Raw genomic sequence first — 24,339 nt, 5'->3', positions numbered from 1 at the left:
ACAGAATAGATTTATATTTAGTTAGGACTTTGATCTGTAAAAGTTGTTATATTAATATTACTTAAATATATTATTAACAAGTTTAAATATTTGTATTTTTTATTCTGATAGGCTGCTTGATTCAGACATTCAACCAGTAAGAGGACAGACAACACTTAAAACAAAGAGAGAGAAAAGTGGGGAGGTCTTGTGTGTTTGTGTGTATATATCATATTAATATTTTCACAGGTTTAGCTTTGGTGCCATAGCAATCCATGCTCATTCACTGACTTATATAGAAGCCCCCTATAGTTGCAATGCAGGCCTGAAGGGAGTTTGAAGTAAAGAGAAGTCATTACACCGCATAAACAGCCATGCTTTGGTGTAAACCGCTGCATCATATCATATAGTACAAAGCTGGGGTCATATGATAGATGAACAGGAGCGGTATCCAGCTGGTATCCAAACCCCAATATGGACACAACGATCCACCATCAAGGTTGTGCTACTGCAAATCTTCTCAGAACAAAAGTGTGTTTCAGAGGCTGTGTTCACACTTGCACTCACACATGTTGGATTTTTACATTCATTTCCAGGAGACTGATCATAACCTTAACCATAATTACTACTTAACCTTAATCTAAATCATGACATTAACCTAAATTAAGACATTTCTTAACTTTAAACCATGCCAGTGACTTAATATAGAAGGATTTACCTCACAGAGATCCACCTTTTGGACTTCGTAACAGAGGAATGTCTCTATAAAGTGACTATGTCAACTATTTTGTATCCCTTGCATCTGACATTCATACCAGTAGGCTTGCCCACCAGCAGTGGGTCAAGATCAAACTGACTCAGGGTACATATGAGTTTCCAAGAGTGCAAAGACAATACACCTCCATTAAGCTTCATTATTTAATCTGCCTGAAATAAGGGTGCAAGCATTTTAAAATGAGGTTGCAATGCACCCTTTTGCACCGCTGTAGACCCGTGCCTGCCGCCCACCACATTAAAATGGGTATTAAACTAGGATTGAGCCCGAAACCAAACTAAGACTAGAACAGAATTAGACTCAAGACTAAACTGAGATCAAGACCAAACCTGTACAAATGTGAACACAACCAGTGAGAAGATCCTATAACTACAGAACCTAGATGGTGGAGAGACAGTTCCCATATGGGCCATACTGGATACTGAGGACAGCCATGGGCCCTGCTGTTGTACCTGCTGATAGCCGTTGGTGATTTTCTTTGCCGGGGTGGCTGTTGCTCCCAGAATAGACGTGCCAAATGGAGGGAAGGGCTTGTTGTGTGACTTCACATTATTCTCCACCACCTTGGGCTTCGTGGGTCTGGGGGGCGTCGGTCGGACAGGGGTAGATGTAGCCACCACTTTCTTGACAGTAATCTTTTCTACCACATTGACTTGGCTTGTTGTGGGTTTAGCTGGAGGAGCTTTGGTCGTCTTCACTTTGGTGACTTCCACTTTCACAGTTTTGGCTGTTGAGGCCTTTGCGGCTTTCGTAGGTTCAGGTTTAGGTGCTTTCGCTGGTTTTGGTGCCTTCGTAGCTTCAATTTTTTTCTCTGTCTTAGTTTTTATAGTGGTTTCTGTTTTTGCAACTTTCTTTTCTACCACAGTAACTTTAGCATTGACTTTATTATCAGCTTTCCCATTAGTTTTTGCTTTGTCAGCAGCAGCTTTGCCATTGACTTTCTTGTCTGTTACCGCCTTGCCATTAGTTTTAGCCACAGCTTTTGTACTAGCTTTCTTCTCAACACTAGCTTTACCATTGCTGTTAACTTTCTTCTCTGCTACTGCTTTACCATTTCCATTGACTTTAGGTGGAGTGGTTGGCTTGGCTTTAGCATTAGCATTAGCTTTCCCATTTCCATTAGCCTTAACAGCACCATTAGCCTTCTTCTCGGCAGTAGCTTTACCATTTCCATTCTTTGCAGATGGTTTGGAGGTTGTTGCTGCTGCTGTGGGCTTGATCTTAGACAGAAGGATCTCAACCGCAGTGGGCTTCACTTTGGGTTTAGTGGTGGAGGCCTTTGGAGCTTTGGTGGGCATCGGCGGCTTCACTACAAGTTTGGATGGTCCAGTTTTAACTGCCTTGGCTGGGGTCGGTTTGGGTTTAACCACACTTGTCTTAGTAGGGGCTGGTTTCCCGTTAGATGGTTTCTTCTATTATAGTTATTGGTTTAAATGGTGCGTGTAAATGTTGAGATTAGGGCAGGTGAGAGGGGAGAGCAGGGTGAGAGGGGGAGACATGAGACAGGAGAGAGACAAGGATGTTTTGAGAAACAATGACATAAAGATGGCTGAGGCTTGGGTGGTTCACTGAGACTGTACAGGCATTACTGGATACAGCGATACATTTATACTTTGGTTATATCCAATCAACATGCAACAATGCAAAATTTCATATGTATATCGATACATTGAGTACTTTGCCATTTTCTCCAGTAATGCCATTCTCAATATTAAATGATGAAGCAGCATTTTGCGCTCCTAGAGCTTGCAGTGGCACTGAGGCTGCGACTACACAAAAAATATGGAAATACTTATTATTTTTATACATTAGACACAATTAAACATTGTGTGAGGATGCATAGTGCATCCTAATAGAATTAAAGGGACTGTATGTGTGTGGTGTGTTTATACTTCTGACTGTAACAAACATTTTTCTCTAACATATTGGTCATGCACTTGAACTCAATGATGTTATTATAATACATTCATTTACATGCAGTCCCTTTAACATCAGATCTATTATTTTAAAGAAGAACAGATGATTATTAGGTTATCATGCACATAAAATACACATTTCTGGTTACAACAAAAATTCATGCCAATATTATAAATTAATTATATAAACATGATGATTTAAATACATAAAACAGGCACTAAACAAACCTAACCTGAGTCACCGGCTATAAAACCCAAAGAACATGACCAAAGTGCAAACAATCCACCTAAAATGCATGTAGAATATTCCCATGTTGATGATACAATGCAAAAGTAGAGTCAGTTCATGCATATGAACTACACCAGACAAAAAGACACATGCAAACATCATAACCCAAACACAGGCCTTCCCTGTATGGGGTCATGCAGTTAAGAGAAACATCTACTATGATGCACTATGCACCCCTCTGTGAGTTACTCCCTTTTAAAAGAGAAGATCTAATCCTAAATTTACATAAATGTAACAAAGCTCCATGGATGCTACCCCAGTGCCCCGCTTTGATCGATTACACAGACAAATAAGTCAACATTGTAACATTACATTCAGAGTTCCTGTTTGATGGGGAGACAATGGAAACAGTGTGAATGTGCAATGCAAACAGTGTGAATGTATAAGATGACCAGGGTCTGGAGAGAAGACATGACATTGAGGGAGTGATAAATATAATGTATTTAAATGCTGGTGATGTTTGGACAACCCTCTTTCCATGTCCCTCTTCACACACCCTGTTCATGTTTCCTGTGGTAACTCTCCCTTTTCCTGCTCCAGGTGAAGGGGAGGGGGGCACAGGGGATGGAGGAACAGCTGTGGAATACCTCATAATAATAGGGCTATTCATGGTCATCCTGCTCCTCATCAAAGTACTGAGACAGATAGAGAGATAGAGATTCATGAAACAATAGAGAGAATATGGGTTTAGAGGCAAATATAGAGTATGAATATGTCAAAAAGGAAGAGCAATATTAAATATTTGATCATCATTCATCAGTAATGTCTTTATTAATCTGCTTTATTGTTTTTATGTCTGAGATTTGTGGACATCCCTGATGAATGAGGAAAGGGTGAAGCCAATGAATAAATCCTCAGTGGTTTTTATTCATTCAGATAGCAGTCATCTCAACAGCATCAACATGATCTGGACCTCGGCTGAGTTTGAGTGATGGGACATGCAGGTCTACAAACAGCTCATGTACTTTGAGTGGTCCAATGCGGATGATAACACCCTGACACAGCTGCCAGGAAATGAAGTGTCTCTATTATTATGTTTAAGTGAAGCAAATTTAAACAGTCCCACAAAGCACAAAGGCTCCACCTTAAGCCATCTTTATGAATAACTTGTTTTATGCAATAAAACTTTCTTTTATATTCAAGGCAAACATGATTCAAATCATCCTTTGTCTCTCACCTTTCTGTGTTCATTATAAGGTGACTGTTATTGATGTACTAAAGATTGATGGAAACTGGAGGTGTGTGCATACTGGATATTGCAGGATTCCCTCTTGAGGACTATCTCCTAGCTTACATGTGTGTGTATCTATAAACTCTCTGTGAAGTACCCATGTTTTTTTCTTTATTTACTTTAGACGCACAGACCAGGAGGAGGTGGATGGATACATAATGATTTTGATTATGGTGATGCGTGAGGAAGGCAGAAAGGAAGAGCAGCACTTTGATGGCAATGGATGACCCAATCAAAACATTATACTTGAAGGCTAGTTATGGAAAGTTCTTGATTCTTTTAAAATAATAACTTGGTCTGAAGTATGAATACATCAATCATATGTTATTCATTATTAACAGACATTTGTCTAGTACAGTACAGTGCACAGTACGGTTGGTATGGCTGTGGTGTGAATAAAATTACCGTAGCTGTATTACCAAATCAAATCAATCAGTCATAACATATGTTTTCAAATAAGATTCTGTTTGGAGTAATGGAGCAACATGGAGAAGATTTGGAGTAATGAAAGTGTAAACAGTTGCAACACTATGCACCCCATAAAAACTGTGTTGGTGTTTCAGGAGTAAAGAATGTAGAAAAATTGCAGATCAGGTTTGACTCTTCACATAATCTTGTTTATATATCTGTTGTAACTTACATAGGTGTTGGGGTCCTGGGCCTGGGTCTTGGGCAGTGGGGAGTCACAGTCTGGGCTGTAATGTTCACAGAAATCATAGGCAGCCTGAGGGTTTGAGGCGATCAACAACTGCTGGATGTCACCCTAAAGAGATACAAAGATATACACATTACTAACTGTATATGCGCCTAGGAGGGCATCTGACATAAAAGCCTGCCAAACTTCTGTGACTGGTTCATTTTAAGGATTGTGATTGAATAGAAACTTGTATATAATATGTAAACTTTCAAAACAGTGACCTCATCAATATTTATATAGGATAAAATCACATAAGACAAAGTGAGACCTTTCATGAAAATTACATTATTGTCTAAAAAAGACATCAAAATCGGTGCTAGCTTTTTCTTTATCAAAATTTAAACTGAAATTTTGGTATTGAAACAAAACCTATCCAGACCAAACCAGAAGAACCATAATTTCAGTTAGACCAAAGTAAAAGTAAATAAACAACTTCTGGAATTGACAAGACTCCAAACCACTAAAAGACAAGTACCTGTGCTGCAATTAATAAATTCATTGACTGTTTGACTCTGCCTCTCACCTGGAAAACCTCCTCATCCAGAAGACGGGCTCCAAACACAGTGATGCCGTTGGTGTCAACCTCAGCGTTATTCCCACGAGCCAAAGGACGAGTCATTTTCTTTTTACAGTCCAGAAGAAGAGTCACGTTTTTCTTAGACACTGAGAAAGCAACACGGTGCCATCTACGGACAAGAAAAAACACATTTAGCATATTGTTTAAACTCAAAGGCAACACTTCAGGAATCACCCAGCAGATTTAAATACTAATCAATTTAGCAAATGATTATGTTTTTAGTCACAGAGACATATGCCAGTAAAAGAAATAATAATGCCAAGATGTCTGTAATGTAACACTTAACAAGCAACTCATGTGTACAGCTTTTATTTTAGTATCAATAATAAATAAATAATAAGATGTGGTCTAAAATGTCCAATAAAAGAAAAACATCTAAATATATAAAAGATGTATTGATGTATTTATTGAAAATTGTTAAAAATTTCATTCTAATCTCTTGCTTTGCCTCATGGGATTTGTGTCTTTTCCAACACCTAATAGGCTATCAGTGAGAATTATACAAGCAATATCTTATTTTAATGGCATTTGCTACCAAAAAATAATCATTTTACACATCACTTTTTAAATCAGAACATTTGATTTAATAAAGCTACAAAATAATATAGGCATGATAATCTATTAGACAGCTTGTGCAAAAATGTATAGGAAAGTGTATGCAAGCATTGTAAAAACTGCAGTTCTTCTTCCCCAAGACATTTCTTGCACCACATTGACATTCACACACTGTAATCTTAACCATCCATAAAGTGTTCTTGGTGGTTACTGACTTGCCATCAGCCAGGTTGACGCCTCTGAACAGGGGGTAGTCTTCAGGGGCGGGTTTTCCATTCTGGTCCTCGTACAGAAACACAGGGGAACGTCCCATCTCTATGCCCAGCTGCTGGATGCCCTGCTCGCTGTAGATAGAGAGGAGGAAGGCCTGCAGACCTGCATGAGCTTTAACCAGAGCCATGATCGAGAAGTTCTCAGGGAAACGACCTGTGAATTGAGAGATAAGGGTCAACACAAAAAAAAAAAAACTTATTATTTATCACATAAGCAGTTTGCAATAAATATTTCTGGTTGACTTAAAATGACTTGATTCAATCTTTTAAAACATTTTGACCAGCTAAGATCTGTTTACTGGGAGAATGATTATTTCACTTGTTTCAGTACATTCATTTTATTTGCCAACTGGGTAAAACGATAAGAAAATTAAAACCTTTCCTTTAATTGTGGGAATGGGGAAAACTGCAACAAGCAGAAAGAGAATGACTATAGAAAAATGTATCCCAAATATCAAGATAAGTAAGGATTGAAATATGTCTGTATATATAATATATAATATTTTTGACTGACAGAAGCGAGGTTGTCAATATGCACCGTCAGTCCCTCCGACCCCCACCAACACGCCCTCAGACACACTTTCATACTAGGCAATGTAGGTAAAGTGTCTTGTCTATAGTCATGTCAGTTTGCACTCAAGTAACTGCAGCCCCACTGTGGCATCTGGTATTTCCCTTGGTCTCCAATTCAAGTGTTAACTAGGCCGAATCATGCCTAGCTTCTGAGATCAGACAAGATCAGGCAGTGACAAGGTGGTATATGATAATTTGCCAAATTCAAAACATGCTTTACAAACTCAGATTTTGAAATGTTGAAATATAATTACATGTGAAAACTCATAGGGATAGGTGGGCGCTAACAACGTAAATCTAAGAAAAGACCTGGAAATCACTTTTGTCTTTGAGGGGGTTCTCTTAAACCACATAAATGCTACTTGTGTCTTCTTCTCAGCTCTCCAGTGTCAGACAGTTCTCTAAAGATAATTTGTTATGATTCTCTAAGACAATTATGCTCATGCTTCTTGCGCTTCACCATATAATTATCCTTCAAATCCATGAAATTTTGCAATTTTTATTTCTTAACAATTAAGAAATGTTTTGAGCCAGTTTTTGTGCCAGTACCTGTTTCATTCCTGTAAATTTACTTTGCAACCTCAGCTTTACATTGATGTAGATCACAATATTCTCATAATTATTAATCTAGTAAGAAATTGTACTAAGTTGTAAGTGTAAGTTTATTTTTGTGGGTGGGTCTTGGGAAAAGGTCAATTTGTTTAATTATCCTCTAAATCAAAAACATTTTAAGTAGAGTGGATTATAGACTAGACACAGTTTCTATTTCTCAACAATTAAACATGCACTGAGGAAGTTTCTGAGCCACTACATGTTCCATTCCGCTAAAATTATTCCTCTACCATAACTTTACATTGTACAGTGTTTACATGTATTGTACAGCACTGAAAAAATGCAAAAAAAATAATGTTTTAATATTGCGAAAATGTTGGTGCAAACCTGAAAAGAGTTGTTTGGTGGGGGCAGAGATCTGAGCTCGCTTGGAGATACGGTAGGCATGGTCAGGGTTGCCGGAGCGACGGGAGGTGCAGAAGCCAGGGACTTTCTTTACGCCTTCAGGGAGAGAGGGAACCTGCAGAGCCCGCAGCACATCCACTGGGTCTGGAGGAGAAACACAAGGATAACATTTAAACCAGTGTCACTCTCCAGAGTACAAGTTAATCAAATATTTGAACTGAAGGAAAATCAACTGAGTAAAAATGTCATGTGAATAACAAAACAACACATTCATAATCTGCTGTTTAATTTTGGGATCACAATTAGGGGAATGTACTACAATGTTCTTGTAGCTCTAAGGTTGAACCAAACCAATGAGTAATTTGCACTTCACTGAATATGCATAACCAAACCATTACAAAACATTAATAATTAATAACTGATTTATAAAAGCAGTTTATACCCAGGCTGTTGCAGCTGGAGTAACCTTATCTTTTTCCCAAACTCATAATGGCTTTTAAGAGGTACAGATGACGAGAGAGAAACATTTATGCCAAGAGAAGCTGGCCACAATGTACAAATTAAAAAACAAGTATGAAAAGTCATATGAACTACTCCTCAACAAAAGAATGAAATGAGTGTGAGATGTAATATATTAATGTACTTGGAATTAGAATATATTGACTTTTCTTAAATATTTATTTCTGCAGAGAAGTAGTAAGCTTCTGATACACACAATGTAATATTTTACAGATCATCGTAATACGAATACATTTATAACAAACAATGCAGTAAATAAATGATCATAATAAATTATTTAAAATGATACATGGATGTAAGAACAGCACTTTACAATTACAAGGTATAGACTGGTTATAGAATTCACTCTCACATTAATAAATGCCTGGTATTATAAAGAATATTTTAAAATTCCATCTGAAATTGATCCTGTGTTTTGATTCGTGGTGGTTCCTTAGATAGCACAGCTGTCTAGCACAAGTAAGTAAGGTAAAACTACTCATATTAAATTTGATCTCACAAGTCTATTAATATTGTATTGAATTGGTGAACACAGTTAGTTTGTGTTATGGTTTTAGATTTCGTAATACTGTAAAAGAACTGATAAGTAATATAATGTAAACTAGACATTAGGTAAGTACAGGTATTTCGTAAACAACTTCAAGCAATTCATATTCCCTAATTAGACCATAATCACACTCTCCCTGTGCTCCACCTATTTAAACTTTCCCAGAGTTATTCTATAAACCACTAACTTTCTAGGAGTTTTGCAGGTCTGCTCTGGAATGCTGGGAATGAAAAAAGCTGAGAGGGGCAGGTATGAAAAGACCAAAGTGATGAGAGGACTCCAGAGGAAGAGGGAGGGTCCTTTGGGGTCAGGCCATAGTAGTGACAGTAGACAGTGCGCTTCTGTCATGGCGGGATACTGGATCAGATTGCACACATAACTCCCTCAGTAAAACCAGGTACAAAGCAACGCTCTGTTCTGTCCCCCCTGCCTCAGCGCTCTTCACATCTGCAGCCCCTTCCTGCCTCAAGGACCACGATCACGACAAAAACACACCCTCAAAAATAACATATAGAATTACAGTTTACATTCTCACGCAAAAGTGGCTTAGTTCAGTCTCAGCTGACTCCCAAGTACCCTTTTACACTTTGTTTAAAATGTTTGAAGAAATGTGTATTTATTGCATTTGGTATTTTGGATATTTGTGTGCAATTACACCAATATATGCCACAAATTATTACAATTTACACTATTTCAACTTGGAGACATAGAGCTCTGAGATTTTACACAGTTGTTGACCATTAGGGCAACAACTGTTGTATATAACTACAGCAGCTTTGGTTGTGCTCTATATACATTGATTGTCTGTATTGTCAATTACTATTATATTTGATCTCCAAACTCCTCCAATTTTACTTCAAATTTACAGCAAAAAAAAAAAATCTTCATGGGAAGTGCTTGCGGTCCCTGCACCTCTGATTGGGAAACACTGGCTTTGTTAAACAGTGCCTTCTTGTGAAATCAGAAGTGGCATAAATTCAACTAGACAAGGTAGGAAAACAAAATGTCAGTTTTTTAGTTAGTTCTTGCTAGCTTCTTCTTCTTCTTACTCATTTTACTGCTCTCCTCATGATAATTTTAAAGTGCAAAATGCAAAAATGTGTGCCATTTATGCAATGAAAAAGCAAGAATATTTATCAATGTTGCAATGTTTTGTCATTAAAACTGTAAATGTTTATATGACTAAACTGACCATTTGAACACAAAACATATTTTAGAAATATGTGGCAAACTTGCTAGCTTTGGCATGGAGTAAGCACAGACCACACACTCAAACCGATTATAGTCTGAACCCATGAACTACCAGGCAGACTGCCAGTCACTGTAATGGGAGGCGAGCAACAGATGCAGACAGGTTGAAATGTTCTCAAGTTGAGATCTGCAGTGTCACAAGGTTGCCACAAGATGGGGCTACTATAGGGATAATTGCCTGGAGAGCTCTCAAAGTGGGGGCCATATGCAGCAGCCAAATAGGAATTTACAAAAACATTAAAACTAACAAAGTAAACAAAGATTCAACAAAAGTGTGAATGCATTTTGTCTGTATCCAATAGAAAGCTCCACATGTGCAAACCACAGATACAATATAGACGGATAAAAACAAAAGCACCCTTATTACATAAAAAAAAAAAAAAAAAAAAAAAAAAAAAAAAAAAAATTAAAACAATTCTAATTATTTTTGTCTAGCCCAACATCAAAACACACACGGTTCCACTTAAGAAAACAGATAAACAGTCCAAAAATTCAACTATGAAAAAGACACAAATAGATAGATGTCCAAGAGTAAATAAAACAAGTACAATCTTATTTTGAATGTCAGAGCAGAAGTGGATTTTGGTTTTGGACCAAGGTTATTTTGGCACTTCCACACATAGAGTATATTATTACAAACAACATTGTATATTTTATGTATTATGCAGGCACCAAAGGGGAGCCTATTGAACATGTGGGTAGTAGGGGAGACCAGAGCAGCCTGAGGAAAGCTACTCGGGCATAAGCAGAGCATGCAAACTCCACACAGAAAGGTTCCACACCACGCGGGAGTCAAACCCCAGACCTTCTTGTTGTGAGGTAGAAGTGCTAACCTCTGGGTGACAGAGCTGCCAAAGTGCACAACTATTTACATAATATAATTCTCTATAAAATATACTCTACCATTACTCCGAGTGGCTAATACCTGGGTTAAACATTTTGTACATAAATTTTGTGTGCAAAGTGATCTAATAAATACAGTATAAACAATAAACTACAAACACCTTTCATTTTATCCGAGTTTATAAGTTAAAATCAACAGTGACTGGTTTGGCCAAACTGTTATGGCCCTGTGATACAGCTATGTCAAATACCAGATACACACTCCAGCTGACACATTGACCTTTGACCTCTCACCTTCATTACAATGACAACACTGTCTGATTTCCTCTGTGCCACAGGATCGCAATTTACTAGTTTCCTCAAACAAAATATTGGAAAAATCTAATGGTATCACAAATATACATAACACTTATCATTATTTCCTATGTGGCTGAATGTCACTCTGACTCTGGTGCTCCATCTGTCTTGCTAACCATGATCCCTGCAACTATAACCATACCACAACTTATAATTTTCACCAGTGTACTCTGTAGTTACATTTTATTTATAATCCTGTGCGTATACAGACAGAAGGCCAATTATGAGTACCTATACTGGACAAGAGGGGGTGGTTAGTGCCTTCCAAAGCTTATACTGTGGAAAATGGGTGTTTGTTTGGCTAGTATCATTCTAGTTGCTATGTATTTATCACAGCCTAAGCCCCTGTTGCTCCTTCATTGTAAAAATAATGCCATGCAGCTGAGAAGAAGTCCAAGAGAGATTTGCCTGGAAATAATAAATTCAATTCCAGTTTTCATTATTTGTTTAGGTCTAATAGACATTCCAGACATTTGGGCTTTCTTGTATTCATATTTAAACTGATCTAATATTAAAGGGTTTCAGCCATATCTCGTTTTCCTGTTATGGATTTTGAGGATGCTTGATGTAAAACAAATATGAATTTATAAAATATAAGCACAAATTATATTTCATTGTGTAAAAGTTTGAAACCCTTTGACAGTTTTGTCTGATATTCACTAAAACATTTGGAAACCTAAACTAATCCACATTGTTAGTTTTGCTATAGTTAATAACACTTTTGGCTGGCAAGAAAATTATTATGAAAATACCTACATGCTTTCAATGGTGCCTGTAAAACCAAGTCTTAACACTTGTATACCTATTTTTCCACGACACTAAAATACTGTAATTATTGTTAGTTTTCCATTGCACATTAGCTTAAGGCTTTGTTCATTCTGCAGCACATAATAACAAAGCTTCTGATTTAGACAAAGATAATAATATATTCCACTTCTTTTGAGAAGCACATGCCAGTTTGTGCCAGTGTCCCCGTGCACCATTCTGTGGCTGTGTGAGCTGCCCAAATAATGCCAGTGTAGACCAGGCTTAAGCCTTGTGTGGTTTAGTGCTGCAGCTTATAGACTTAGTTTGGAAATAAGGGCGGAGACCAAACACCACAGAAGGGAATCACAGAGGCCTGACTAGAAAACAGTCAGTGTTTCCTCTATGTGACAAACCACTCCAAAGAAAAGCAACCTTTAAACACTGCATGAGGTCATATAGCCCACATTTTCGGTCATGGGTTACAACAATATATATATATTTATAAACAGGAAATAGTCATCTACATAAACTAGGTGATGTGGCATAAAGAATAGCTGATTTTCCAGCCCTTGTATTAAGCAATCACTATTTCAATTTTATCTTTTCATTTAAATTATTTTAAAAACAGACTTTTAAACTGTGCTTTTTAAAGGTGCACAATTGAACTTTTTTAGCGGGGGGTGGGGGTTTAGGGGGGTTCCACCTCATTCCTGCTTCCCTGGAGATATTCTTGCTTTGCCAAGAATGTTCCATTGTATGGCATTAAACCTATCTATCTTGCATTTATTCATTGATTTAATTGCTAAAAAATACCTGCATTTCAAATGATGATTTGAAATGCTTGGTTCTGAATTTGCTTAAAAATGTATTTATTGCACAGCCCTACCCAAAACTTTCAAATATACTATGCACTGATATATACAACACTGATACTGACTTGAAATAGTGGCAACAAGTTCAAATCTTAGGTAGTGTCATTCTTTGTTTTACATGTTCTTCCTAGATCTAGGTTTCATTCAGGTGGACTACTCTTTGCCTCATCAATCTAAAATGTTCCTGACACTGGCATTCAATAATAGGCTAAAACTAGAAGCCCTTGGTTACAATAAATTATACTTGAAAATGGTCTTACCTATATATGTGTGGTTTGTACAACTGTACGCACCACTACATCTTAAGTCTAGTCTAGCCAGAGCTACAATTTCAGTCTTATGGTATAAATAACAGACGTGTAACACCACTGAGGAAGCAGAGTGTCAGAAACTATCATCATGTTTTATGTTGCTCTTTGGAAATCCCCATCATCTAAAGCAGTAGCAAGGACAAGCCTGAAACAGTGATAATTAAAGGTCTTTAGAAGCAGCTAGGATTTAATGTTCATATCAGCTCTATGCATTTCAGGTGGTAAATATGTAATGATTCTAGACTAAACCAGGTAGTTCTCCAAATAGTTAATCACTGTGCAAGTTGTCCAGGTCCTTATTAAAGAAACTGCAACCCCAAACAGGAAAAAAGGCAGAAAATGAAGGAAGAAAATCAAGGAAGACAAAAACACACATGTACCACAGCCAAAAGGTTAATTAGCATAGCACCATATAAACTACTTTCAGATTTTGTGGGTGACTATGGCAGAACACAATATCTTCCCTCCCTCTAGCGGCTTTGTGCTTGTTCACACTTTTCATGGTTTGGTCCTGGTTTGAGCCCAGTTTAGTTTTTTGTAGACTTGGTTTGGTCTTGTTGTAGGTCTAATCTGGTCTGGTCTAATCCAGATTTAGTTCCAAGTTTAAATGGTCACATTTTTATATGGCGCTCTTCTACCTTCAAGGGACTCAAAGCCCTTCACATCAAGGAACCACTCACCCATACACACACACACATTCATTCACTAGTGTCTGTAGACACTATGGGTGGTTTAAGTGTGTTGCCTAAGGACTCCTACACAGCTGTGGGATCTGGAATCACACCACCAACTTCTGGGTCAGTGGATCTGACTGCTCAACCAATGATGTCTGTGTCAAGAGCAGGTTTCAAACCGCCAACCTTCGAATCAGTGGACAAACTCCCTACCAGCTGAGCTACTGTGGTCGGGTTTAGTCTCAATTTTGATGTGGTAGGGGAGTAATTATCACAATGTGGGCAGTAGAATTGGTATACAGTCACTTCATGGGGATCAGCCTCTTTTACGGGATCCAAAATCAGGTCACCATGAAGTCGTTTTTCATCGGACATGATTTAAAGTTAAGATAGAGGTTAAAATTGGTTATGGTTAGGCTTTGGATTAAGGTTAGGTTAAGTAGTAACTGGTTTTAAGATCATTCTCCAGGAAATGAAAGAAGTCAATGTAATGTCCTCGTAAGGCACGCAAAATAAGTGTGTGTGCAAGTATGAATGCATTCTTAGTTTTTCACTTGACAAGGCCTTGACATCAATATGCATTCTGCTAATTAGTCTGAATATTTTAACAGACAAAATATTAATTAAAGAGCATTTCTAGGCTAAATGCACAAACCATATCCTAAGCTAACTGTAAAAGCACACAAGTGGGATCTTCTCAACATTAAACTATTACATTAACAGTTCACATCTGGCCCCACGCCCTCCTGCACTGACTTCTTTGGAGCAACAAAATAACAGTGACTCAGAATAGCATCTTTTACAGACGTCTGTCATTATAAAGCTGGGACACACAGCTTCCATACTTGTACATCATTCTGAAGAGAGTGCCTTGAAGCAACATCATGCAACCATCTCCACACAAAACCCACTAAAGTAGCAGCTATATAACCAAGGAAGAAGTCAGCAGTGTCTTCGCCTGTGTCCTCTGTCTGAAATCATAAAGTGGATATGTCTAGAAAAGGTTTTCACAAGCTTACAACTTGATGATAGCTCTGGTCTTGTAGTTCATAACTCAAACTTGCACATTCAAGACATTTTTATATTGCAAATGCTTGTTTTTCATGTTTTAGTCTAGTCGCATTTCAGGAATTCATATTTTATGCACAACTTGTGTGACTGGCTGCAAGGAGAGGTCAAAAGTTGATAAAATAAAAAAGTTTATGTCAATTCAGTACATTGAACTGACTTGTAATCACACAACTGACCATAAACAAATAGCCTAAAAGGTTTAGTCTCAAATTTGGCCAAATTCATCAAATTGCTCAACTATACCATGTGTGGAGTTTCATGATGTGTGTGGATGTTTATGTCAAAATACATAATCTGCCAGTCGACCACTGGCTCCACCCAAAACCATCTGATAGAACTAAATCTGTTTTTGAAGAACCACTTTGATCATTTATTTTTCCTATTGATGCAATGGCACATTTAATAGTGTTCTCTATATTGTGCTAATTAAGGCTCATTACTATGTATTACAAGTTTGCAGCACTGCAACTTTGTAACTTGCATCACTTGCCATCATTATTTTAGGTTGGGCAACTCCAAAAGAACAGTGGATAATAAAATTAACTATGAATCTGATTTACGGGTTAATGTAATTGGATAATAAAACATTAGATAATGCACAGGTCATTGTATTTCAACAGAATATAGACACAAAAATAATAAAAAAAATAAATATAAAACTCTGAAGGTTAGGCATAAGACGCACAAATCGTTTAATGTTGTTCATATAATGCTTTTGACATTCCAGACTTATCAGAGCCCTGCCAATAATTTTACTTAGTTATTAAAAACAAAATTTTACTCAGGTAGAAGTGAATGTATAGTATTTGGAAACTACTAGAAAAAGTACAATTTCTTCAAAACGTTTCTCAAGTAAATGTAAGTGTGTACTACCCAGACTGACCAGCAGAAGCCTGAAATACCACACACTTCCATACAGTTCAGGAATGAGCCGTCAAAGACCTGCTCTGCACCTCGGATAGTAGTCCCATTCACAGGACAGAGGCAGAGAGGTTATGTTATGTTTAGCCAAACTCAGACAGACTGCCTTTTGAGGAGCCCACTACTTTGAAATAAGCTAGAGGAACATCCATGGCAAGAAAATATCGACCTCGGATTTTCTCTCATCCTTTCTCACAAACCAGTCTTTCATGGTTTTTACACACTGCAGTGACTGTCTGCTTATTTCTATACATTTATATTTCAATCATGGGGCTAATAATGGCAAATTTTATTCAATACAGTTTTAGAAACATCAATAATAATTATTCGTTTTTCACGCCACAGTGATGTGGTATTTTTTTTTACTCCAGATGCCCTTTTGTCACAACCAGTCAAGCTACTGTGACTGGAGACAAACAGGTGAAGTGCCCATGACCCCATGACAGCAAAAGCTTAGATGGGATTTGAATCATCTGTCCTCTGGTTTGAGGGTGAGCACGAAAGCCACTGCCACTGTCCTAAAGCTGTTATAACCCCTAAATACACCTACATATCAAACATTACTTAAAATGTATTATTGACACAAGGAATTGTTGCAACTTTAAAACTTTGTCAATGTCAGTATAAGATTTAAATGAAGCAACGAGTTGGCATGACCATGAATAAACCTGATGCCATATGTCTAAAGATGCACTATGGAACTTTTCTGGTGGATGGCATTAAACGTATCTATCTCCATGGAGAGAAGCAGGTCATGCTATCTGGCCATGTTACAGGTCAGATCTGTTGAAAGGACAGCCTGCTAACAGTAGCAATACATGTTTTTTAAGGTATTTTTTACCATTAAAAACTCCTGTTATTCAATAAATGCAAGACAGACTAATGCCATACTGTGGAACATTCTAAGCAATGCAATAGCATTTCTATGGAAGAGAATCTTAACCAAAATGTAACATTGCACGTTTAAATGCCCAAAAAGTATAATGAATTATTTTATAAAACTATTTGTTTGGTATTGACTACTTAACCTAGAAAAACAAACTGATTGAGGACTGAAAACAGAAGGCCATTTGTTCTAATCTTTCCACACTCAAAACTGGGAAAATTCTCCTTCTTTGGGCTCATACAAACAGCACTGTAATGCCCACATCGACAGTGGACACTAAATGCTTTCACTCACTGAGGTGCGCCACGACATAATAACCTTTTCATGCAAAGTAAAAATGTCTACCTCCAAAATACACACCGGAGGTAAGGTGAATTCACCACTAAATCTGAATATACATCCAAATAAGAAGTAGAAATGTCTGACTCACTCTTCAGGACTAGTCTAAACTTGAAGCTTAAGAAAATGCTAAATGTGTAACGTGGTGAAAATAAACCAATAGAACTGTTTAATTCTATCTATTATTGCTGTCAAAAGGGCAGCCAAAATAGCCAAATGGTCAAAAAATGTCAATTGTAGCATTTAATGAGTATAAAATGTTTAAATAGATCTCTAGTGGCCATTCACAGAATTTAAGTCCAAGTTTGAAACTTGAAAACTAGGGGGCGCAATAAATCCAACAAATCTTTTTTTAAACTAAAAATGCAAAAAATGTATTTGAGGAAAAAAATGGTACCTCCCCTTGGACCACCAGGGGCAGCGCTGGAAGGTGCACAGGCTGCGCTGGTAAACATCCATACACCTTACAGTCTCATCTGGCAGATCCTCGGAGAACTGTTAAACCTCTACTGGCCTACTGTAATAAGAGCGAGTATAAGCACTGTCATTCTAAAGATCACCAAACTCAAAATTTGCGAAATTAACTGACAAAAATAACTATGATTCAACAAACTACCAAAGTCATTACGATGCCTACTCGAGCAGACGTCCATAAAATTTGCCACAAAACGATTTAACTATTGGTAGTTTTATGGATATGTTTTTATAGTTGTGTTTTGACTTGCGATCCTATAAAAGTGCAATGCCAAGTATTTTTGCACCATATTACAATTTAAACACTATGCAGTTCCCTAAAATAGATCACCTTAAGCGGTTTACGGCAAAATACGGATTTTGGAGTTTCTTTTGATCCTTTCTTGTGAGCCCGCGCCTCAGCGTTTTCTGAGGAAAATTGAGCGCGTCAGGTGCAGTGAACTATGGCCGGAACTTTTACGCGACTTTTTCGCACAAGAAGCCACCACACTAGAAGGTATTCACATGTGACATGGGCGTCCTTTGCATAGCTCTAGTCTGAAAAATAAGAGCTAAATAAAAATATGACAAAAGCATTACCTGCACGAGCCACAGACGTTTGGAGCATAGAGAGGGCCACGGTTACCAAGGCAAAAGATGAGAAGTCCAAAAACCATGGTCTCCGTTTCTTTCGGAAGGGACAATTTCTAAAATCCATAGTGTTGCAGTAGTTTGCTGGTCTGTTCAAGCTGTAAGTGTGAAAAGTATCCGCTCACAGAAAGCCAGCCGATGAGAGGGATCCGACTGACCCTTCTGTGAGGTGCGGACAGCGGCACACCTCTGGAGACGGTCCTGGATGTGTCACCGGTGTCTGTGGAGACGCAAGAGACCGAAACACAGAAAAGGCTTCGGGGTGAAGAAATACCTTTATTTAACGTGTACCCCGTACTGCTAAAGCCCCATTGAGTCAGACTGGGTACATGGACCCAAAGTGGAGAGAGCCGCTGAGAGAGACCTGGGATCACACTCTCTCCCTCCTCTCTCGTTCCCTCTCCCCTTCTTCACTTTCTCCCACGGACAGGAGCTGCGCGCGCGCGTGTGTGTGCGCAGAGAGTCTTGGGCACGGGAGGAGAGGGAGGTAGAGGGCGTGCGTAATAAACGTGCCCTTCACGTCTACAGATGCGTGACCAGCGCGAGTTTCTGTAACGCCTCGTTACAGACAGGCAGACCTCGACAGGTCGACAGAGTGCACAGGTGTAACAAAGGTAGATAATTCTTGACTATCAGTATTTTCAGTGCCTGAATATTGTGACACTTAACATGGAACTTATTTCTGCAAATCTAACCACTGAGTGGAACTCGGTAACTTTCAAGACGTTGAAATTAATCCTGGCAAAAAGAATCATACATTTAAAAAGGGTTTGTGGCGAAATTTCTGCTTTTCATTATTTGATCACTTCTAACTTCTTTATGCATAAATAACGATCTGTATAGGGCCATTGTGGAATCTGAAAGGGTTATCAAAACTTAGGGTAGGGGCTCAGATTGACTAACTAACCAACCAATGGGTGCTCTGTCCGTGTGAAGCTGCATGCCTTCGTAAATAAGATCAGCATTCTGATTGGCTGTCCCAAATAGCACCAGTAGCAGGGAGAGGAGTCGTCTATAGAATGGAATACTGAATATAAATGAACATGACAGTATGTTGGACTCTAAATGCAAATCTTTTAAGTGGTTTGGTAACTACAGACAGTTAAATAACACTCAATTATAAGTAATAGGAGGTAGTCAGTTCAGTTCTTCAGACATTCCTATACCATACCTTTACATCTCTACCTACCATAAACTTCAATGGTTTTAAATGCATTTTTCAAAGCAATTTTGTCTGCCCCATAAACGTACAGAGTGAACACATGAGACACTTGATTTGCCTCCACAGCCAGAAGCTATCATTAACTATAATTATCCCTTGATTTTCTTTACCACTCACCCACTTTTCATTGCATTTGATCCCACAAAGGTATAAATCTGCCTTTCATACAACTGACACTGATGTTACTAATCTACATTGACAAATCATCAACATTACAAAGCCTGGAATATAAAAGTGGTGAAATAATACTCACAAATTCTGAGTCATGTGCATTTGGTAAAACTACGCACAAGACCTACAAGAACAAAGTCCTAATTAAGTGTCTAAATGCAGTTGAAGAGACTGGGTTGCTAAATGGTAGATAAGAAATGCTCTGTGGACAGCAGACTAAACATAGGTGTGTTTTAGCATGGCGAGAGTGTGACATTATAAACGGAATACTTACTCACTGCAGTGTCTGTCTGGGCCACTCTGTGTAGCTTTAAAAATCAAAAAGTTTTCATTTACTCAATTACACTGAGCTGAGTATTTAGTTGAAATCACACTTTTAGGAATGGTTGTATATCACTCGATACTTTTTACTTATTTATAAGAAATATTATTTAGAAGAAAATTTGGATTGACCCTTCCCAGTGGGGGCCCTCCTCCTGGTTAAATAAGAGTCATATTTGTGAAGATACAAACTCACAGGAAGGACTATGTTTTCCTGTGCAATAAAAACATAAAAAACACATTTCTTCATACCTTTTATGTTTTTGGCTAAAGATACACAGAGGGGCTTTAACCAAAAAAAATACAACATTCAGTTATACATTATTATTATTACTATTATTATATTAAAGAAGACACATTGTGCTTGAGTGTGCTATATAGTTATAATCTATGACACCCGTGGATCATTGTTATAATTTGGACATTTTAAATCACAATATCTATCTAAAACAACTTAATAAAAGAAAAAGTCCACTGATGTCCACATAAAAAAAACTGTGGTGCCCACTGGAAGCTGACATTGCCGTAAATATCACAACAAAGAGCTGTGTAGCTGTCAGCACCTCCTATGGATAGCTGTATATCATGCTAGTGAGAAGCAAACTTTTTTTTATTTGCTCGAAAATGACTATGTAATGTTGTTGAATCTATGTATATCACCAAGAAAATAAAACTGGAGAACGAAGCAAGGACAGAGCAATGTGTGTGCCGGTGATTGATCTAGGAGTTGAGGAGTTGATCTGCAATATGGCGTCTTGAAAATAAGCAATTAAAAATTGCTCAAACACGCACAAATCAGTACAATTAAAACATTAAGAAGGTAAATGAGAACGGCAAACAACTATAACATTGTTAAAAGCTCTAAAAAGTTGATTTTGCATTATAGGTCTGCTTTAACATTCCTCTGTAGTCCCCTGATAATTGGATTGAATGTGTTTTTGGATGCATATGCATGTTTTACTTTTATTTCTACTATATACATTGTTTTAAGTTATATTTTTTTAGAAATATAAATTTATAAACTTAATACAAATATAAGAATTTATATATTTTTGGCTGCTCTTCCTGTTAACAACTTTCAAGAGCCACTAAAGGTTGAACATGCAATATAAAAGTTTTTATACATACAGCTGCACTATTATATCCATTTGTACTTTCTGAATAATCAGAGACTTGCCAAAATGGTTTAACTGCAGTAGAGGCACTCTAATCTCTTTGCTAAGTTTAAGTTGTTCTATTTTACTTTCTTTACATTGTAATTTTATGGACCTAAGCGTTCAGTCCCGTAATATATACCTACAGCTGCAGAAGTTAAAAAAAAGATGCTTAAAATATGTCAATCATGTTTTGGCTGCTGTTCAGTGGCAGAACCCATAGCTTTGCGAACATGACGATGCCAAATGGGAAAAAGAATTGCACAGCCCTCTCATAGAGCAGCTTTCATGTGTGTGCAATAATTAGAAGGAGAAACATGTAAGTGATCATTCTTCATGCCCTCAACCAGTCAACTGAATCCAACAAGTTCTCATCAGCAGTCATTTTTTATTTAATACACTAAACAGTATTTTATATATTAGCAGAGGTATTGTATTTAGTGCTGTCATGCTATTAAAAAAATTGAGAGATTAATTAATTATGATCTGTAATTAATTAATCTAATTAATCTCATTTTAATCTCACCTAAAAATTGCTGAGAAAAGCCTTCAATTTGAGGTATTTTCATTTAAATTCATTATTACATTATTATGGCAGATCAAAAGACTGATATAGAACAAAAAAAAGTGACTTTATAAAGTAATTTATTGTTTAACAAATCTCTCCAAATTGGTTGTTGAGCCCAAGTCTCCATGAATAAGAAACTGTTTGCTGTAAAGTAGCAAAGACAAGGAAATCTGAACATAACAACTTTTGTCTACTTAAAGACAATAAAAAGTCCAGTCTTTCCTTAACCATATTAAAAATATTATTGATAGAGAAATGCTTTATATATGAGATCACTGGTTTTAGTCCTTTTTTTAGTCCTGGTTTAGACCTGCTTTAGTCCTACTTTAGTCCTAGTTTAGTCCTGGAATGGATTAATCCTCGTTTTAGTCCTGGTGTTATTTCTGGTTTAGTGCTGGTTTAGTCCTGGTTTAGTCCTGGTTTAGACCTGGTTTAGACCTGGTTTTAGTTCTGGTTTTAGTTCTGGTTTAGTCCTGGTTTAGTCCTGGTTTTAGTTCTGGTTTTAGTTCTGGTTTTAGTCCTGGTGTTATTTCTGGTTTAGTGCTGGTTTAGTCCTGGTTTAGTCCTGGTTTAGACCTGGTTTAGACCTGGTTTAGACCTGGTTTTAGTTCTGGTTTAGTCCTGGTTTAGTCCTGGTTTAGTCCTGGACTGGATAAGTCCTGGTTTTAGTCTTGGTGTTAGTTCTGGTTTAGAGGCGCACAGGAGGAAGCGCGGTTTACGCAGCGTACGCGAGAAAACACGATCCACACGCGGCGCACAGGAGCACGTCGGTGTCCGCGCAGTGTCTACGGAAGGAAACGTGGTCCGCGCGTTCTCAGGTTAATGACGATGATGAAGGTGTGTGTTTGTTTGTGTTTGTGTGTGTTTGTGTGTGTTTGTGTGTGTGTCCCCTCATGTGTCAGGTCACTATAGGACAGTAGTGCAGACATCATGAGTCTATGCAGGTTGTTTTCACCAGTGACATTTAAGTTGTAGGCGATTTTATATTTGTTATTTTCTTTTATATTTCACGTCGGGAGAATAATTTCCAAGACACGAATGTGTTTTTACCTGTGCACTGCTGACTCTGTTCTACTGGCTCTCCGACCTCGTCCACTGTGTGACTGACGCCGCAAACGTGAACATGACGTTTACATCGCTCTTACTGCGCGCGTTTTGTGTGGGTTTCCGGCAATGAGTGGAATTACCGAAATAAAAAAAGTATAAATGTGTTTTTTGTGTGTGTGTGTGTTGTTGTTGTCCCAACAACACATAAAAACAGGTTTTATAATAAAGCAACTCGCATACAGAAACACTAAAGTTAGAGATTAAAAATGAGATTAACGCGATTAAAAAACATAACGCGCTAAATATGACTGTAATTAATTAATCGCAATTAACGCGATAATTTGACACCCCTAATTGTACTGACTTGTCCTTGTATGGTTCAGAGTATTTGGGTGTCAAAATTTGTAAAATGTTTATGTCCAGAAGTAACTGTGAATTACTGTAAAAGTAATCATACAAAATTAACTGTCAAACCTAGTAACTTAGTAAAACGACTGTATTCCATTCTATCACAGTATGTGACTCACTGGCAATTGTCCATTCTGCTCATATTGCTGGCATAGGCTCCAGTTACCTGACTGATATCAAAAAGATGCCTTTTTGATTGTGAATAGAATAAATCTATATATTTAGGGCTGAGTACTATTAGAGTGCAAATGAGATCATTTAATCTTGACACTTGATGCCAGAGAGCATTTTAGGACAGTGTAATCACCAGTGTTGGGGAGTAACGGATGTTGATACATGTACCGGAGTTACGTAATCAGAGTACAAATTATGAGTAATTGTATTCGGTTACAGTTATTGTTTCAATGAGTAGTAATTGGATTACAGTTACTTGGTTGAAATAAATGGATTACACGGCGGTATTTTCCTGTTTTCACATTTCGGGGTATTCCCTTTTTTTTTTTTTTTTTCAGTAATTCCACTCATTGCCGGACACTAAACCAGGTCTAAAACCAGGTCTAATAACAGGTCTAAAACCAGGTCTAAAACCAGGTCCAAACCAGGTTTAAACCAGGACTAAACTAGGACTAAAGCAGGGCTAAAGCAAGACTAAAACCAGGTCCAAACCAGGTCTAAACCAAGTCTAAACCAGGTCTAAAACCAGGTCTAAACTAGGTTTAAACCAGGACAAAACCAGGAGTAAACCAGGACTAAAGCAGGACTAAAGCAGGACAAAAGCAGGTCTAAAACCAGGTCTAAACTGGGTCTAAACCAGGATTAAACCAGGTCTAAACCAGAACTAAACCAGTACTAAACCAAGACTAAACCAGGTCTAAACCAGGTCTAAACTAGGTCTAAACCAGGACTAAACCAGGTTTAAACCAGGACTAAACCAAGACTAAACCAGGTCTAAAACAGGATTTAACAGGACTAAACCATGCTGCGCAGACCATGTCTCCTCCTCTTCTATCAATAATATATTTAATACGGTTAAGTAAAAACTGGGCTTTTTGTCTTTTGGCAGACTTATGTGAAGATTTCCTCGTCTTTGCTTCTCTACAGCAAAGCAAGTAATCCAAAGTATTCAGATTACGTTACTCACTTTAAGCAATTTAATGGATTACGTTACAAATTACATTTTGGGGT

At 37.7% G+C, this 24,339-nt stretch overlaps 1 protein-coding gene across 1 annotated transcript in view; it reads right to left on the bottom strand.

Annotated features, from left to right (window-relative positions):
- col11a2 (collagen, type XI, alpha 2) overlaps positions 1-18,343 on the bottom strand; it is a 28,785-nt gene extending 10,442 nt beyond the window's left edge. Inside the window, 6 exon segments of the mRNA XM_055157605.1 lie at positions 1,207-2,166; positions 4,831-4,953; positions 5,411-5,573; positions 6,235-6,445; positions 7,804-7,965; positions 18,213-18,343. Coding sequence (XP_055013580.1) covers positions 1,207-2,166; positions 4,831-4,953; positions 5,411-5,573; positions 6,235-6,445; positions 7,804-7,965; positions 18,213-18,330 — 1,737 coding nt within the window. The 5' untranslated portion in view covers positions 18,331-18,343.
- Positions 18,344-24,339: the final 5,996 nt, after the last annotated feature.

Source organism: Boleophthalmus pectinirostris, unplaced genomic scaffold (genome assembly GCF_026225935.1).
Source record: "Boleophthalmus pectinirostris isolate CB_2022bp ecotype Guang Dong unplaced genomic scaffold, ASM2622593v1 HiC_scaffold_21, whole genome shotgun sequence".
Lineage (NCBI taxonomy): Eukaryota > Metazoa > Chordata > Actinopteri > Gobiiformes > Gobiidae > Boleophthalmus > Boleophthalmus pectinirostris.
Note: the sequence above shows the minus strand (reverse complement) of the source record. Positions and strands in the feature narration are given on the sequence as shown.